We start from the raw sequence: 17,250 nt of genomic DNA, 5'->3' as shown, positions 1-17,250 counted from the left end.
CGCTCAGCGCGGCGCCTGCAGCTGCGGGACGGCCTGCCGTGTAGCGGGGCAGCCCGGTGGGCTCTGCCTGCCCCTGGGCTGGGGGCTGCGGGGCGGGCCCCTGGTGGCTCTGGGAGCATCGGGCCCCCGGGAGCGGGAGGCCGGCTCTGGAGCGGCCCTGCGCGGCGGGGCGGGCAGTGGGAGCTGGCGAGTGCGGTCCCGGGGTCCCTGCACAGCAGGTTTGTTACACTCGGCAGGCTGAGCGGGGTACTTCATTCGCTTGAGTCTGGCTTTCACCTGCACCCCGAGCTGCAGCACAGAATATTTGGTATCTGAGGTGTGTGAAGGAGCTCAGCAATAATCGGCTTCATGAATCTGAAGTTCCAGTATTTATCTGTGATCAGAGACCACTTCTAAAAAACACTCTTAACGTGTTGGTCACCAGTACAAATTCACTGTGACCTGGTAGTTATTTCATATGTGCGTGTCTTTGGTAGGCTAAGTCTTCATCTTGCTGCTCCCATCCAGTGTAATCATGTATTATGTTATCCTGACAGGTCCGCAAATGCCACACGTGAAGTCATCAATGTCACCCTCCACACTACGCTGGCTGCTACTACCAAACTGGTGGTACCAACACCTGCTAAACCTATCCTTCCAGTTCAGACTGGAGTCCAAGCGCAGCAAGAGGAGCAATCTAGTGGCATGACGATTTTTTTTAGTCTTCTTGTTCTAGGTGAATGATGAACTGAAAGTCTTTTAATCTCTGTTAATTGTACTCTGTCTGAAGGATATAGGCCAGCTTTCTAAATCATATTTATTTATCCTCTGGTTTTCTCTCCATGAAGTGGAATATATAGGCACAGGGATTTAGAAAATTGGGTATACAAATGCCTGAACCTCCCAAAACTGTAGAAGGCTGAAGACTGTTCCAAACCTTTTCACCGTGGTCTCAAATGTGCAAACAACATGCTTAATTGTCTTTGCCTTCTTTATCAACACATGGCATATGTTCATATATGAAAAAGACACTGTCAGAATACTCTATGGTGTTTGCATCTGTCTTTGAGGACAGTGTACTGGATAGATGCCAATTTAACTACTTCTAGCACTTCTGGCCAGCCCTCAGATATTTTGGTATATAAACCAATAGAAGGCAGTCAGATTTACGTGCACAAATACTAAAGTTCAGTATCTATTTTTCTGGCTCTCGTTACTTTCTTACATTCCTACAAGAGTATGATAATCTGCAGATTGCCATAATTGTATTAATGTTGTACATCTATAGGCATTTTGAATGACAGATGCATGCCCAGCTTTTCTATAAGTCTGGGCTGTTATCTTATTTTAATAGAATATAGTTATCTCTCACCATCTGCTTAGAGCAGTGCTGTAATCAAAACTGTAAGAATAACAAAACTTTATGGAGGGTTGAGGTTCATCTGTTCTCATTTGTGTGTTTGGTTCCTTCAAAGCAACCTACGCAGAGACACTTTCTTGTGACAGATGGGTCACCTAGTCTTTTAAGTGGTTATTCTTTCCAGTAGCAAATGGAGAAAGTAATAGCTATGGAGTGGACAGCAATGCAGAAACTTCTTCAAGACATTGGAGTTTAAAAAAGGATTTTTTTGCCTCCTATAAATAACTTACTAAGTGCAGCAAAAAGTAGAAGGCTTCTACTTATTTCTAAAGTGTCTACGTGTCTTCAAAGAGGGTTAATGTTTTTCCAGAGGTCAGTGGCATATTAGAATTTGAACAGAAACAAAGGAAAGACCAAAGCAAAATGCAGTGATCAGAAGACCTCTAAGATTAAAAGAAAGTTTCTGAATACGTGTGTCTCGTGGATTTTAAAAGGGCCATTCATGGAAAAATTGTATTCTTAAGTCGCAAGAACAGAGCTATGATTTTTTTGGCTGTGTTCCAGCCTATTTATGCCATTTTGGTAACTTAATGGATCTTAAAAGCATCACCCTCAGGACAGGGGAGTTCCCTGAACAAAGTAAAGCCAGTATGAAAGCTTATTGTTCATAGTTATTCCCATTTATAATGTCTGATTTAAGAGTGTAGGAATAGTAAAAATGAATGTGTATACCATACTCTTAAATCTGGATGTTGTGAGCTGTAAAATGCTCTTTGAAATGGGCTAAACTGGAATAGACCCAGAAGCAGATCAGTTCATGGCTGTGTAGTGTCAGAGTCAAGCACTAAATTTCAAGTCCCTGAAGTAGCATGAGTTAGTCTTTGACCCCAGATTTCTATGGCTTGTTTATCTGTTCAAACACCAATTCGCTTTCAAAGTCTTGCCTCTGTTCTGCTGTATTCATGTGACCTATGAATTCCCTTCTTTTATATTATATGCTTTTACTGTGCTCATCCTTAAAGGGACACTCAAATGGTCTTTTAGCCTGTCCAGAACACTGGGTTTTTGAGTCTGTTGCCTTGTTGTACTCCTGATACATACAAGCGCCTGGAGCAGATGATACACTGCCAGATATGAACTGAGCAGTCTTACACAAGGAGTGGGTGACCAACAGCTAAAGAGTATACCAGGCTGCCATAATATTTATGGTGGTGGGAGTTACTTCTTAGGGTATGGTTGCTTTTTGGTTTATTGCCAAAGTAGTCAGAAGCTGCTAGAAGGGAGATGGTGATTAGATCAGTTGAATAGAAGGCATGTTTGTGCTTGCGTTGGAGTTCGCTGGAAATCCGTCATGTCCAGATGCCTTTATGGATCTATCCCAAAGAGCAGTATAGAATGCTTTTAACACAGTAATCCTAGATGTCGTTACTAGATCCGTATTTTTCATGTTATGAAACTCAATAATACTGATTGACAGGTGAATAAAAACTTTGCTTGGGATACATGATGAAGCTATTGCTCCCATAGTCTGTTTGGCACTTAGCAGCCAAATATCTTAGTTGCTTGTTAGTCAGCTTCTGAACTGCTGCAGTTTCTACTACAGCATTTTAAACACACCAGCTTGCGTGCATTAAAGTATCGTACTGTAAACTCAGGGGTTTCAAGAACTGGTTGATCCAATATCTTAAAGATTGGTGGAGTGGAAGTGGGGTAAATATGTGGGAGAGCCCTGCCAGTATTCATGAGTGGAACCATCCCTGCTCATCACTCCAAACCCACAGCTTTGTCCCTGAACAAATTACATGCCAGTAATTGAGCAAATATTACTGGTTTTCATGAGTTCTTGCTCAGTTTGTAAACCCATCCATCTATCCACGTGCACGTCAATGAAATGTTTACCATGTTGTTATGAACCGAGTGTACAAGATAGCAAGTGGCAGAATGCAGGTGTTAGTGTGATATCCCGTTCCTTAGCACCATATCGGAGAGTGGGACAATGAAAAATGATACTTTATTTATGAGGTTTGTACTTCTTTGTGACTATATAGTTAATACAGATCATGTTGTAGACCCCAGTAGTTCACGGGTGGTGGGATCCAGTAAACCATGCCAGTGCTGAGAACTACTTGTGGGCCATTTTGCCCCTTTTCAGGTTGAAATCTGAAAACACTCTTCTAAACCATCTCTGAGTGGCTGGCTTTTAGCGAACTAGAAGGAGCTGTTAAACCAAATCACCAAGAGCAGTTCCAAGAAGCTAGTTCGTTCCCAGGTTCAAAATATGCACTGTTGTATTGTGGCCTGGCACTGTGCTGCCCACGCTGAAATAGGGTGAGAGTCACAGACACAAGGCACGGAGTAAGGAGAATGAAGATTTCTGTTGCAGTTGTGACTAGGTTTGCCAAGTACACAGTTTAAAACAGTTTCTGCTGCAATTAACAGGCCACAATTTGATTCCTGAATGTAAAATGCTGTTGACTTTGCTTGAGCTTCAATTGCTTTCTGACAAAACAAGCAGTAATACAGCTTATATCCCTGGCCACTGCAGAATGATTTGTTAGCAAATAGAGAGAAATACGTGTATTATAGGCAAGCAAGCCAGATGTTGTTTCTTTGGTTGACCCTTTGTTGAGCTAAATTAAAATGGGAGAAGAATTGCGGTACTTTCAATATGGGGAATATTTAGATCAAAATTCTTAAGAATTCAATAACCCAGGATTATTTGATTCTTTTAGATAAATTTCCTGCCTGCAGTAGTTGTAAATAAATCAAATGGTGTCTTCCAAAATTATCCACGGAAGGTACCCAGATCTGCTATACATCCTTTGTAATTTGCCTTTACCATTGGCACAGAGGCTGTGATGGGATTTTCCTATTACTGTAACCTTTGTTCTTGTTGTGAGACATAGGCTTTCTCCCTACTGGGTGAAATACATTACTACAGTACAAAACTGAATTTTTAAAAATAATAAGTGAATGTTGCATCAGATTTAAATTCTGGTTGTTTTTTTACTTCAAGCCAGATCTGTTTTGTGTTTTTCTACACTGGTCTTTTCCCCTCACTGGTTTAACTTTTAGCAATGCTCAGCAATAAATGTCTCTTGCTGATCTGGATAAGAATTTGGCTGCTGCTTGTTATGAGAACCGGGGTGTTAGAACAGTTGGCCATCTGCAACCTCATAGCCCCAGTGAACGGGAGTTACAGAGGCTATTTAGCGAGACACTTCTGAGGTGCACAAAAAACCAAGAAGCACCAGTCACAACTTGCAAAAAGGGAAATGTGGATTGGAGAGAAGAACATTCTTCACCATAAGACTTAAGCAGTGGGACTGGGGTTGACAGAGGTTGTGACTTCTCTGTCTTCAGAGATTTTCAAACTTGACTGGACAAGTCCCTGGTAAGCCTTCTTTGATTTCAGGTTAGCCCTGCTTTAAGCAGGAAGTTGGACTAGATGACCTCGAGAGATCCCTTCCAATGTAATTTTTCAGATTCTGTAATTATCGGTTTGGGTAAAGTCCATTTGCTCAGAGGGACTCAGACGTGAAAGTGTTGCTTTGAAATTTTAATTGAGGCCATGTGTACATGTATGTTTTAGTTAAAAAATACAAAATGGTTTACCAACAGCTTTATTAAAACTGTATTCTGTATAACTCATTTTTTACAGCTACTGCTCAGAGAATGTTTTCTTGTAAGCTGAATCAGGCTTTAAATGTAGTAATACTTGTATTTTTAGGAGATAATTTTGAGGCCTAAAATTTGCTTTTAGTTATTCTCTGTCATTTGTAGATCCATTTATGTACTTAAGTGAGAATTAGGTTTGAACTAAAATTTGGTTACTTGCATTAGTGAGTTTCTACTGAATCATTAGAAGTAAGATTTGCTGCGTGCATTTTAGTATTCCCACTTAAAAGTATATTTTATTCTCTTCTAACACTTCTAAATCTGATTTTTTTTTCCCTTCACAGCTATCTGCATCATATTGGTGCATTTACTGATAAAATACAGACTTCATTTTTTACCAGAGAGTGTGGCTGTTGTTTCTTTAGGTGAGTAACTGGGACATTTTTATATTGAATTTGTTTACAGACTACCCTCGGTAGCCTGTACTTGAAATAATGCTCTGTTATGTGTTAACCATCACTAGAAAGATGTGGCAAACTGCAGCAAAGAAAACAACCAATTCGTATGATTAGATTCATGGGAGAAATCAAGAAATGAGCATATGTGCAGAGGCTAGCCCAGTAAAATGATACATAACGGGCACTATAGGGATGTCACTACAGGCAGCTTCCTCTTATTTTTGCATCTGGACAAGATATGGCCACATTCCCTGGCAGCAAGACTCTGGCCTTCCCTTTGAAGTAGCGTATGTGTTTGTATTAGTTTTGGTGGAATGATGTCTGTGTATGTGATTTTAATCTAGTTGGGGACTGTAATTGCATCCTGAAAACTTGGCTGGACTTCCAGATACTGAACTATCCCTTCAGTAACATGACAAGAGCTCTTCCTGTGACATGAGCTATAAGAGTACCACTCTTAACGGAGATCAAGTGCTTACTTAATATGAATCAAATTGGGAATATTCCTAATCATGTAGTTTTATGTTAGGGTAATTTCATTTATTTGTATGCTGTTGCTCCTGATGTATAAATGTGTAAATGAGGAGGGAATCGGGCCAAATACAGTTATTTTCTCTACATAATGTTTAACATAACGTTTAAAGAACCTGGCCTAACTAATCCCAGCAACAGTTTTTCAGCTGTCTCTGTAACTTGTTTACAAGAATCTGTGATATTTTGCTTCTGTTAATACTGACACTTTCACTGACAGCCATTCTGAAAATAGAACACAAAGAGAAAGGTGCTAAGCTATAATCCTAACGTAGCATGGGGGAGTGTAATACTTGTTGAGCAGGTAGATTTTGTACTTTCTCCTGGGCTTTGCTGGTGTCTTCTGCTCTCATTTCTTAACTGTAGTTTCACACAATTTCTCAATGGGAGGGAGTAAGCTTTCTGGTGCTTGTCAGTACCTTATGCTTTCTGAAAAACAGGGATCTTCTTGCATCTTGGGTGTTAGATTGAAAAAATCTTAGAGCTGTTACTTAGCAGAAAGAAAAACATATTTTCCTGCAGGCGTGATTTCCTGAATTTTTAGAGAACTCAATTTGATGCAGATCACATCACATTACTGGCATAGTAGAAAGTATTGAAGCTTAGGAACATTCACTTGCAAGGCCCTATCTGAGTTTCGATATTTCTGTGCAGTTGAAAAACAAGTAGACCTGTAAATCTGTCAGTGCTGGTATGGATTTCCTGGGTATTGCATGCACACCTCATCGTTATCGGAGCAGCATCCACAAATTTGTGCGTTTGTGTTTCTGTCTACCATCTTACGACATAGAAAGATCAGAGCTGCTGCAGATCATCCTGTCTTACTGTGTCATCCCCATAGAAACCATGCAGCATTTGATTCACTGTTGACACACTTCTCTTCCCTTCCCTTCTTACATTATTGCTGTGGATAGTTGAGATGTCTTGTGTAGTATATCTTCCAGTGTCTTGAAAGATTCCAAAAGGACTGTACTATCCCTTTATATCTTCATCTTTGTACACAAAAATCCAGGTGAAGGATGTTAATTTGGCTTCTAATGAGGTTAGTTACCATTGTTAGCAAATAGCTAATCTAAATTTAAGCCTAACCCCCAATTTTAAATGCAGCAGTATATTGATTGCTCTTGCTGGCATAGTTTTGGATTTTCTTTGCTATAATTTCTTAGGGTTTTCCCCAAGCCAACTACTGGGCAGTGCTGAGCTGAGGTGTCAGGCAAGCTTACGTCACTGCTCCTGCTGAGCTTTGCAGAGAGCAGCAGAGGCACAGCCGTTCTTTTTCTGTTTCTTGTTCTTGGCATCTCAGCAGTAGGACAAGGATTTTAGCTGTGCTAGTATGTTCTGTGCTTCTGTCAGTCCCAACAAAAGCTCGTTCATGAAACTAGTAAGTTGTCTTGCTGGGGCTGTCACTGCTACTCAAGATGGGTAAGATGGTACCAGTTGTGTGCATCTCTTGTGGTTTTACATAGAGGGTGTATAGGAGACCTGCAGAGTTTGGTTTTTGTTCTGAACTGCAGCATAGCTGTAGTCTTGTCTCCCAAACCAGACAAGCTGATACCAGCAAATGCAATTCCACTAAATCAGGAGTTATACCCAGTAGCAACCCAGCTAACAGATGTCCTGTGTCACTTAAGTCTTATTTATTTAGTGTATTGACTCAGTCATATTTAAACTACTGTCAACTCTGTTGACAGGGTGTGGCATCTGTATAATTATTGGAATTGCCAGCTAATTGCTGGTCAGTGAGCCTCTGTTACTGGTAATGATCTACACAGCTGCAAGAGCACAGCTTGAGTTTCAAGTATCCAGTGTTGCTAGCCATGCCAGAAGTGAGGTGTGTCCTGTTTTGTCCTGTAAATTAAGCAAATACTCTCAGAAAGTTATTGAAGACTAGTAAAAATGGCAGCAGAGAAGACAAGTACGATTTTCATGACTGCTTTTCCTTCCATTGTCTAAGCTACTCGGGAAGCTCCACTTTACAGTTTCTAGGTTATGTTACTGTCCCAGGGGACAGGATGGGAGTGCATTCTCTGGATTGTGGTCTTCATTCTTAAAAGTTACTGGAATATTTTTTTGTAAAAACAGTTGCCAGAAGAGTTTTTCTCTTTGATTTCTTAGTGAGTTTTAACTTGTTCTCAAGAAAAATAAAGGCTGGTTGTAATAAGAAGATTCCTATAGCATTTTCAAAAGAATGAGGCTTAGATTAACTCTTACAGACTTAACTTTCCAATTAGCCCTATCACACAACTGATCTGCCTGATTAAGTATATGGAACCAGCTGAACAAAACCTGCATTCATTAATCTAGTAATAAAAGAAGAGTAGTTTGTAAGGATATGTGGGACAGGTTTTGAAAACCAGTGTCCAAGTTTGATTCTGCTGCTATTAAACCCTCTTGGTGATGCATTATTTTGTGCAGCCTTTTCATGACTTGACTTAGCATAATTTTTGTTTAGTAGTACTGTTGTGTGTAACATGCAGCTTTGTGCTATATAAAGGTGTAAGTTGTATGATTCAGGATTATCCTTTTCCCATAATCTCTGCTGTTGCCTTAAATTTATATTGTTGTTCGCTTAACTTTTGATATCATAAAAGGACCTCATCTGTCTGTGTCACTGTTGTTAGGGTCAGCTTGTGGTTAGCTCTTCCTCTAAAAAAGAGGTCGAGACCAGCCTTTTACTTAAGCCTCGTGAGCTCATAGGATAGGGATGCCCAGCTTGTAGCCCACAGGCTGTAGTTGGCCTACTCAGGGGGGTCCAATTTCACAAAGTTGTGCTGGAGCCCTTCCACTTCAGGAGATGTGAGTTAAGGGATTCTCTTTTCTTTTAAATCTATGTGAGAGCTCTCAATACTAATTCAAAAAATACTGCAAGCTCATTCAGGAAGTATATACTTCCTAAAGTCTGTGCCTTCAGATGTATGCAGTCTGGTTGTTGTGGTTTGTTGTTTCCCCACATAAACTTCTTGTTAAATGATACAAGTACTGCCTGTACCAGTTGAAGACAGTGTTGCTCCTCTGCAGAAATAGAAATGTTGTAGTTCTCAGCTTCTGACACAGCTTCCATCCCAGCATGGAAAGCCTGCCTGTTAGTGCTGAGACCAGTGTTCATATGGCATATGAGTGGCTGTATCTGCATTCTGCCCTCCTTCAAAGAACAGCAGACCTTTGATGTTCCCTCACTAATGTTTTGCTCTTCCTTTCTATATAAACCATTTCATGAAACAATTATTTCTGTCTTCTGGAACCAGTGCTCTCACATATTTTTTATGTGGCTTTGTGTGTATGACACATCCATCAGGAGTAATCCATGTGATGCTGTTTGTAATACTCTTTTGATAGCTACATCATGAGAGAATGAAAACGCATGACTTAAAGGAAAGCATACTTTAAGCTTCTTAGCCACATTTTACCTCTCATTCAGTGTATTTCGTGTCTACATCCCAGTGTTTGACTATGAAGTCTCCATTATGTAAATAATAAAACACAACTGTGCAGAAACACAGATCTGAACTTTGACTAAATAACATTTCTCATAACTTCTTGATGACTTTATCTGTTTGAATATGTACAGGAGGAAAGAACCTGATAACCTTTAACTATTGAGTTTGCAGCACCCTTGATAAATTCTTCTATACTCAAATTAGTATTTCTACATGACTTAAAATGTGTGTAATTCATTTGGGAAATAGTTCTGACAGTGTCTCCACCCTGATGAGAATTTGTTGCCTACTTCATTGCCAGTAAGCACTATGATTTCATTGAGACAGAATTCACTTCTGTGGAGGAGACCGATTTCACTTCATCTGTGTTAGCACTGCAAATACCATTGAAGTGACATGAAGGTTTTGTGCTATGACACAGATATCTAACTCATAACGAAGTGACATGAAGGTTTTGTGCTATGACACAGATATCTAACTCATAACGAAGTGACATGAAGGTTTTGTGCTATGACACAGATATCTAACTCATAACTTCCTGATTCTTTAGCATGAAATGTGAAATTTTAATAATATGCAGCTTAGATGAGAAACGTTTTTGAGTAAACCTGTTACCTTTATGAACCAATGAACACAGCACTCTGAATATGTGTGTTCAGGATTTGAATATCCCAAGTGACAATCTGTTGTGTAGGGAAGCTATGTAATTATGTAACGTACTGGAAAATGGCATACATCTGACCCAAAAAGCAGTTTGTGTTTTTGTGAATTGTGATAGGAATGAAAGACTTGCTGCTTTATGTTTTGCTTTGTTTTCACTTTTAAAACTATTTTGACTAAGAGTTGATAAACAGTTAATGGAAACAGTGATGTGTTTTGTGAATATTTCAGAATGTTATCTCGTTCTCTCCTAGGTATCCTTATGGGAGCTTTTATAAAAATCATAGAGGCTCAAAAGCTGGCCAACTGGAAGGTATATTTGAAGCAATGAATTTTTAATTGTAGAAAAATCCTTAAATGTTTAAAATAAGGCTGAAATATTGGTTTCTTTAGATGTAATTTCCAAAAATCAGGTACATTATACTTGATGCCAGAATTCAGGTTTTTAAAAATAATAATACAACCAATTTGAGGTCCTGATCCTGCTAAACATTTTCTGCAGAGTATTTTTTTTTTCCCCAGTAATCCTTTTCACGGTACCAAATCTGTTCCTGTTAGATACATGGTAGAAGGTACTGAGCATCTTTGGGATCAATTAGAGTAAAAAATACAGCAGTTCAGTTATTTGTCTTGGATACTTTTTGATGGTATTTTGTCCTCTTCCTCCTTTTAGCCTTGATTTTGTAGGTGTTTTCATAGAAAACAGTGTGTTTTGATAGGTTGTAAAGTCAGATGTTTTACCTGAAGATGTTGACATGGATTTCACAGAGGTAAAAAGGAGCACTTCTTCAGAATAGCTATGCTAAAATTCATGTTATTTACTTGTTTTATTTACTTATACTTAAAACGAACAAATTGTGGTGCTAAGAACAGACAGTTCTCAAAGCAATCCGTTCAGCATGGCATGTTTCCTGGGTGCTTCTTTTGCTTCTTTTGGAAAGACTGCTGAAACCAGCATGCCTGAAGCAGCAGCATGATTCATGCTGATTAAGACAATGGAAACATGATTTGAGCTGTATTTCCAGCAGAAAACGCAAGCAAAGCTTCTGTGCAGGAGGCTGGTGCCTGGTACTTTATGGATTTAGACGTTAGGAAGAAAATGTTAACAGTGCTGGCAACCAAACATAGGAACATGTGACCAGAGAGATTGTGGGAATCTTTATCCACAAAGATATTCAAAACTTGGCTTAGTAGTGAATTCTCATCCTAGCTTGCAGCTTTATAGTTCTTGGCAGTTATTTCCCTAAAGGAAGATTTTTTTTTTCCTTAGTTGAAATGCATTAAAATGCATAGATTTTAAATCAGATGTAGCTTTTTAATTACGTATTATACTCTTTGTCAACTAACTTCACTAATTCTGTGTACATTTATGTAAGCAATTACATAGTTCAAGAGTTATGTTGTAATACCTAATTTCTACGTATTTATTTATTAGAAACAGTGGATGATGCACTGGTTAGTGTTTTTTCATTCCTGTTTTGTTTCAACTGGATTTGACTTACAATTGAAAGTCAGTTAAACAACTACAAAATCAGCATTTTAAAATAGCTTCTTATTGGTTAAATAAAATAACTTTGAAGAAGATTGCCTCTGTAGGAAGAAAAAAGGAATCTTGAAGTATGTTCTGATTTGAGCACTGATCCTATAAACACAGGAAATATTGATCATAGCTAGTGAATTATATTTCTGGTATGCATTGGTCAAATGTTGGAAGGCACTGCAGATGCTGTGTCCAGTTGCTCGTGTTATCAGCTAAGGTAAAGGGTTGCAGATATCACATTATTATTTGCTTATTTAAGTTACTTTCACTGTGTTAAAGCTTAGGTCTTAACATAGGCTGTCATAACTTCAGATATTAAATGTTTTCATCAATAATTATTATGTGCTTTATAAAATGGTTTTAAATATTATAAATTTACTGGAGCTTTTTTTATCTGATATGGAAAAAATTATAATATTTAACTGCAGGCTATGTACGTGTACAAAGCAAATCTTGGATGATATCCCTGCCCTAAGAACTTTGTAATGTAATTTCTTGCAATTGTGCCTTATTAAGTCTTCGGCGGACCTTGTACTTGCTGGTGTTTCTTGCTGGCTAGCATGGCTGATAATTACAGTCTTCATGTTTTACTTTCCTGGTCTCTGCTTCAATGCAGCACAAATGCAGTCCTTCCTTTTCATTATTTCTCCCCTCCTTGTCCAGCTTTGCTTTCAGGGGCTTTTAAACAGTGTAATTAATCAGGTATGTGGGTTTTTTGTTCTAGCGCAGTTACTGTGTTGACAGAAACTAGGTAGTGTTAGCCATCGACACATGGAATTGTGCATGCAGAATAATGGACTAAAGCATTTCAGTATAAAGGATGAGTTTTATTTTCTAAGTCCCCCAAATCCTTTAAGATGATTATCGCTGGCACAGACAGGAACGAGACTTTAAAGAGATGAGTACTTTTTTTTGAAAGCTGATGTTTTAACAGAACAGTCAATTGGCAGTTTAACCTGGATTTATACAAATTAATCACTGCTTACAAAGGTGACAAGTTCTGCTGTATTCAGACCTCTGGTGACCAGGAGGCAGCCTGGTGGGTAGAGCACGAGAGGCGCATTCAGCCAGGTTTGCCTTCTGTGCTTAATCTGCCAGCAGAAAAAACAAGGTGCCAGTGCCAGTTTGGGGGCACAACTCCATAAAGCGGTGTTAGTGAGTTGATGAGATAGGTGTCAAAGAGTATGGTCACCAAAAAATAACATCTTACTTCATGGTAGGCTTCATTTATATCACTCTGATGGTAAAAAGGAACATCAGAACATTAAATTACAGGCATAAATGACATTTGCCAAGAAGAATCGATCCTCAGACTCTTAACAGCAACGTATATCTTGAGCCTGTTCACTTGCAAGTGTACTAACGTGATCTGTTTTCTGCCTGTTGGGTGATAAATTTTCTAGTGAAACTGTACTTGGTCATAGCTAATCTAGATTATATTCAAACCAGTGACTGGGAGGCCACTGTCTTGACAGTCCTTACAGATTTTGAGACCATGAGATAGAATGGGAATACTTTTCTGTGGAAACAGAAAGTCTTTTCCTTTGCTATAAACAATCCCTTTTTTGTGCAGTTTACTTGGATACAGTAATTTAAAATTAGTAATGCCTAGATTTCCATTATTGGATAAAAAAACTCCAATAGAAATATCAGCCCTGGAGAGTAGCTTTCTGTTGTTCAGTCTTTTATTTTGTGATAAGAAGGGAGAAAGGTTAATGCCCTTTCCATTTTCCAACATTTTTTTTTGTTTGTTTTAAATAATTTCCCTTCTGAGAGATTAGGTGTTATTTCAATAATTATGATATCCTTGAAATTATACTTCATTTTTGTTTTGCAGGAAGAAGAAATGTTTCGTCCAAATATGTTTTTTCTGCTTTTGCTTCCACCTATTATATTTGAATCTGGATATTCATTGCACAAGGTTAGTTAGCCCCTGCCAGACAGTCATTTTACATGTTGAGGTTTTGTTTGGAACACATTCTGCTTGTAATTAATCTTCATGAAGTTTAGAATAATTGCAAAAAATTCCATCATGTTAAATTTTGCATCCTCAATTCCCTAATGATTAAGCCTTTTCAACCCAGAATGCAGGGAAGGTAGCTTATTCCTGTTAACTGAATGTTGGCAAGGTGTTAGGTACTACATAGAGCTTGTTTCCCTTGGTTGGAGAGGTTTCTTACCTCATCAGAGCTGTACGAGGGCTGATGTGGAGGAGGCAAAATGGGAAGGAGTAGGATCAGAAGTGGGAAAGGTGGGGCCACTCCATAGCTAAAGAGGAGGTAAATGTTTACAAGGGTTTTCACTGTTTGCCCGAGAGCCTGTGTTTCCGTCGGCATTTCTCACAGCGCTGGTCCTGGCTGAAGCGGGTCTGTCCTCCCTGTGTGCTGCCTTTCAGCTTGAGCTGTGCTGCAGAAAGGGAGTGAGCAGTGGGTGACAGCATTATCATGAATTGGTACCAACACAGAAGATTTTTTCATACAGAATCACAACCTAAGAGATGGGCTAGCAGCTGGGAAGTTTACAAGCCTTTTCACATGCCCTGTCTTCAATAGATGGCTTAATTTACAGTTCTGTCAGGTGGGGAATATGTCAAAGTGCTGTGAATATCTTGCTGTTGGTGTGAGCATTGGTTTGTTGTCGGTGTACCAGACTGACAGCCTGTCCTGGGTATCAGAGGGATTTGCTGTTACCCTCAGGAGAGCAGGCAAATGGGGTGGGTGGATGTCCTGGGGTACCTGGCACCAAAGTAATAAAGCTTTATTATTGGAAACCCAGTTGTGAATCACAATCTAATTTATATGCAGACCCAAACATGAGTTTTCCCTCAGATAATTTTCGTTAATTTACTTACTCTATTATTGTGTTCCAGGGTAATTTTTTCCAGAACATTGGTTCCATCACTCTGTTTTCTGTGTTTGGCACTGCAATATCAGCTTTCATTGTAGGTGGAGGAATTTATTTCCTGGGCCAGGTAAGAATAACAGTTTTGAAGCACTTAAGTTTATTTGCTTACTCTTTGAAAGTCCATCTTTCAAGAGCAGGCAAACATAGTGAAAGTGAATTCCTGGGTCACAAAGTCCAGTTCTCTGCTGTCACAGAGGCAATGCTGTATAATCCCTTCCATAGATACAGCATGCTCCACGTTAAAAGCAATTAAGACTTGAGTTTTACTTTTTTAACTTACTCAATCTTCCTATCAGAAGGCTGTTCCAAAACCTGTATTCTCTAGAGCCTTCTAATTTCCAGTATTAAACTTACTTGTTCTTCTCTCAATATTTTTTTTTTTTTTTGCTTCTCTTCTTTGGTTGATTAGTTACAGACATAGATAATTACATTTTCTCTCAGACTTCATTCTGGTAGGCCAAACAATCCATACTTTCCTCTTTGCCTCTCAGATTTTCATTCCTTTGAATACCTTAGTTACTCTGCTCACCTGTATCTTTTCCAGTTTCATCTGGTCTTCCCTGATTTTGGGTGACCAGAACTGTAGGAGTAGATCACTGTTGAAGGGTAGTGTTAGACTGGCTAACATCACTACTGTGATTTTTTTTCGTGATAGCAAACTTAGGATTTGATGAATAGTTTCATTTTTTGAAACAGCAGAAAAACACAGTGGGTTGTGATTTGTTGTAATGTTTTACTTATTTTTTCAGGCTGATGTAATTTATAAACTCAACATGACAGACAGGTAAGCTCTTGGGAAAACGGTGTATATGAATGAAATGAAGCATTATTCAAGGTAACTGTCTATGGGAAATGCACTGTAGTTGGCCAGCTCTTCTGCTTATTGTTTACATTACTTAGATTCAACATGGTGTATGACAGTAATAAACAGATCAAACACTTCTAAACCCTATTTATTACACCCTTGTTTCCAAATAGTAGTCTGCGCTTAGTGATTTTTCTAGCTGGGTTTTTTAACCAACTTTTAAATTAAGTTAAAATGTACAAACTTTGGTTGCTATTACTAATATATATGATAGGGGCATAAGTTCCTTGTCCAAATCTTCTCTTAGAAGACAGAATGAGTTTTTCAGTGTCAGTAATGAAGATTTTTTAAGAACTTGGCAGAGGATCTAATCAGTTTTTAGGAGTACAGCACCCTACCTGTTTGTGCCTCATTTAGTTGGGATTTTCGTTTGTTTGTTTATTGTATAGCAAATACAACAGTTTTCTGTTAAAAACCATAAATAAATGGATTACCAAATAAATTGGGTGGCAAGCAAGAAAATAACAAGTAAAATATGCATGAACAGCAAAAATCTTCCTTACTTGGTTCCAGTGTTCAACTTTACATAGCCACAGCTGAGCAGTCACATTGCCTCTGTATTGTCTATTTTTGGATTCCAAAGTAAAGGAGTTTTAGCAATTCCCTTTAAATCTTCCTGACTAGTACTCCTGAACAGGTAACACTATACATGTATGGTACGTGGTTTGGGCTGCGTCTGTAAAGTTGTTTTCGTTTCCCATTCCTCTGATTTTTTTATTTAGTTGGAGCAAGACATTGATAGCTATTTCTCCAACATCTCCTCCAGCTGGATAACAACTTTTCTCTTTGGTATATCAGAAAATGAAAAACAAAAACTTCCCTTTTGTCCCTTCAGGTTCTTATGAATGGGAAGACTACTTTTCACTGTGTAGAAACTGTTAACACATAATGTCTTTGTTACTAGTTGTTCACGTAAGTTTACTAGGTACACAGCTTTCTTTAATCTAGCTTTCTGGGTTTTTTTGTGTTTTCCCAGTTTTGCATTTGGCTCTTTAATATCTGCAGTTGACCCTGTGGCTACTATTGCCATTTTCAATGCCCTCAATGTGGATCCTGTACTTAACATGCTGGTTTTTGGAGAAAGCATTCTCAATGATGCGGTCTCTATTGTCTTGACGAAGTAAGTGCGTTGGAACTACACGTGTTTATGGAAACAGCAACCATGCTATGTTCTGTTAATTAATTGTTCAAATATACAGTAATTCTTCCATCTCCATTTGGAGCAAATCATGTGTTTCTGGTGTAAAGCTGAATTGTGTATGATTTTTCTTTGTTAAAAGCAGTCCATAACATAAACTGTGCAGGCAGAAGACAGTTAATGGATGTCTTATTACCACTACCTGAATGTCTTATCTCATTGACCCCAGATAACTGATTGTTTTCTAAGTCCATACATTGACCAGCTCTCTTCCACCTGAGGGTCCTGTCAACAGAAACCCAACCTGTGTCCTTTCAGGCTTGCACAAAAATATTTAGCTTGCCAAATACACAGCTGTGTCTCCGGTATTGGCTTGTACCCAAGAGTCACCTTCAGCTGGGGGGAGGGCAATGATACCTCAACATCCATGCAATAGGTTTATGTATATGTTGGGACTATATGGAAGAAAAACATCCATATACTTATGCTTTGTCCATGATAATTCTTTGGGATTGAAAGAGTATAAAAAAATAAAAAGTCTATCTTCATGTTATTGCTAAGGTCAGTAGATATGACTATGAATGTATAGAAGTAGATACACGAAGAAGGTAATGAAGTTAGTCATTTTTCAGTGAACTAACTGCTTTTAATACAGTTGTGGTTCTTTTATGGAAGACCATGAAGGCTAACAGGAGTAAAAAGGAACAGTAGTTGGAATCCATGTCATCTTTGCATGGAATTTTTATGAAATACATTGCTG

The 17,250-nt window shown here is 38.7% G+C and overlaps 1 protein-coding gene across 1 annotated transcript in view; it reads left to right on the top strand.

The window, feature by feature from the left end:
* Positions 1–17,250, top strand: part of SLC9A8 (solute carrier family 9 member A8) — a 30,894-nt gene that overhangs the window by 330 nt on the left and 13,314 nt on the right. The window contains exons 2-8 of the mRNA XM_037402434.1: positions 537–715; positions 5,302–5,382; positions 10,298–10,356; positions 13,421–13,504; positions 14,453–14,554; positions 15,237–15,271; positions 16,329–16,472. Of these exons, the coding sequence (XP_037258331.1) occupies positions 537–715; positions 5,302–5,382; positions 10,298–10,356; positions 13,421–13,504; positions 14,453–14,554; positions 15,237–15,271; positions 16,329–16,472 (684 nt within the window). The remainder of the gene's footprint in view (positions 1–536; positions 716–5,301; positions 5,383–10,297; positions 10,357–13,420; positions 13,505–14,452; positions 14,555–15,236; positions 15,272–16,328; positions 16,473–17,250) is intronic.

The sequence above is a fragment of the Falco rusticolus genome, chromosome 10 (genome assembly GCF_015220075.1).
Source record: "Falco rusticolus isolate bFalRus1 chromosome 10, bFalRus1.pri, whole genome shotgun sequence".
Lineage (NCBI taxonomy): Eukaryota > Metazoa > Chordata > Aves > Falconiformes > Falconidae > Falco > Falco rusticolus.
The sequence above is the reverse complement of the archived record's forward strand: the minus strand, read 5'-3'. Positions and strand labels throughout refer to the sequence as shown.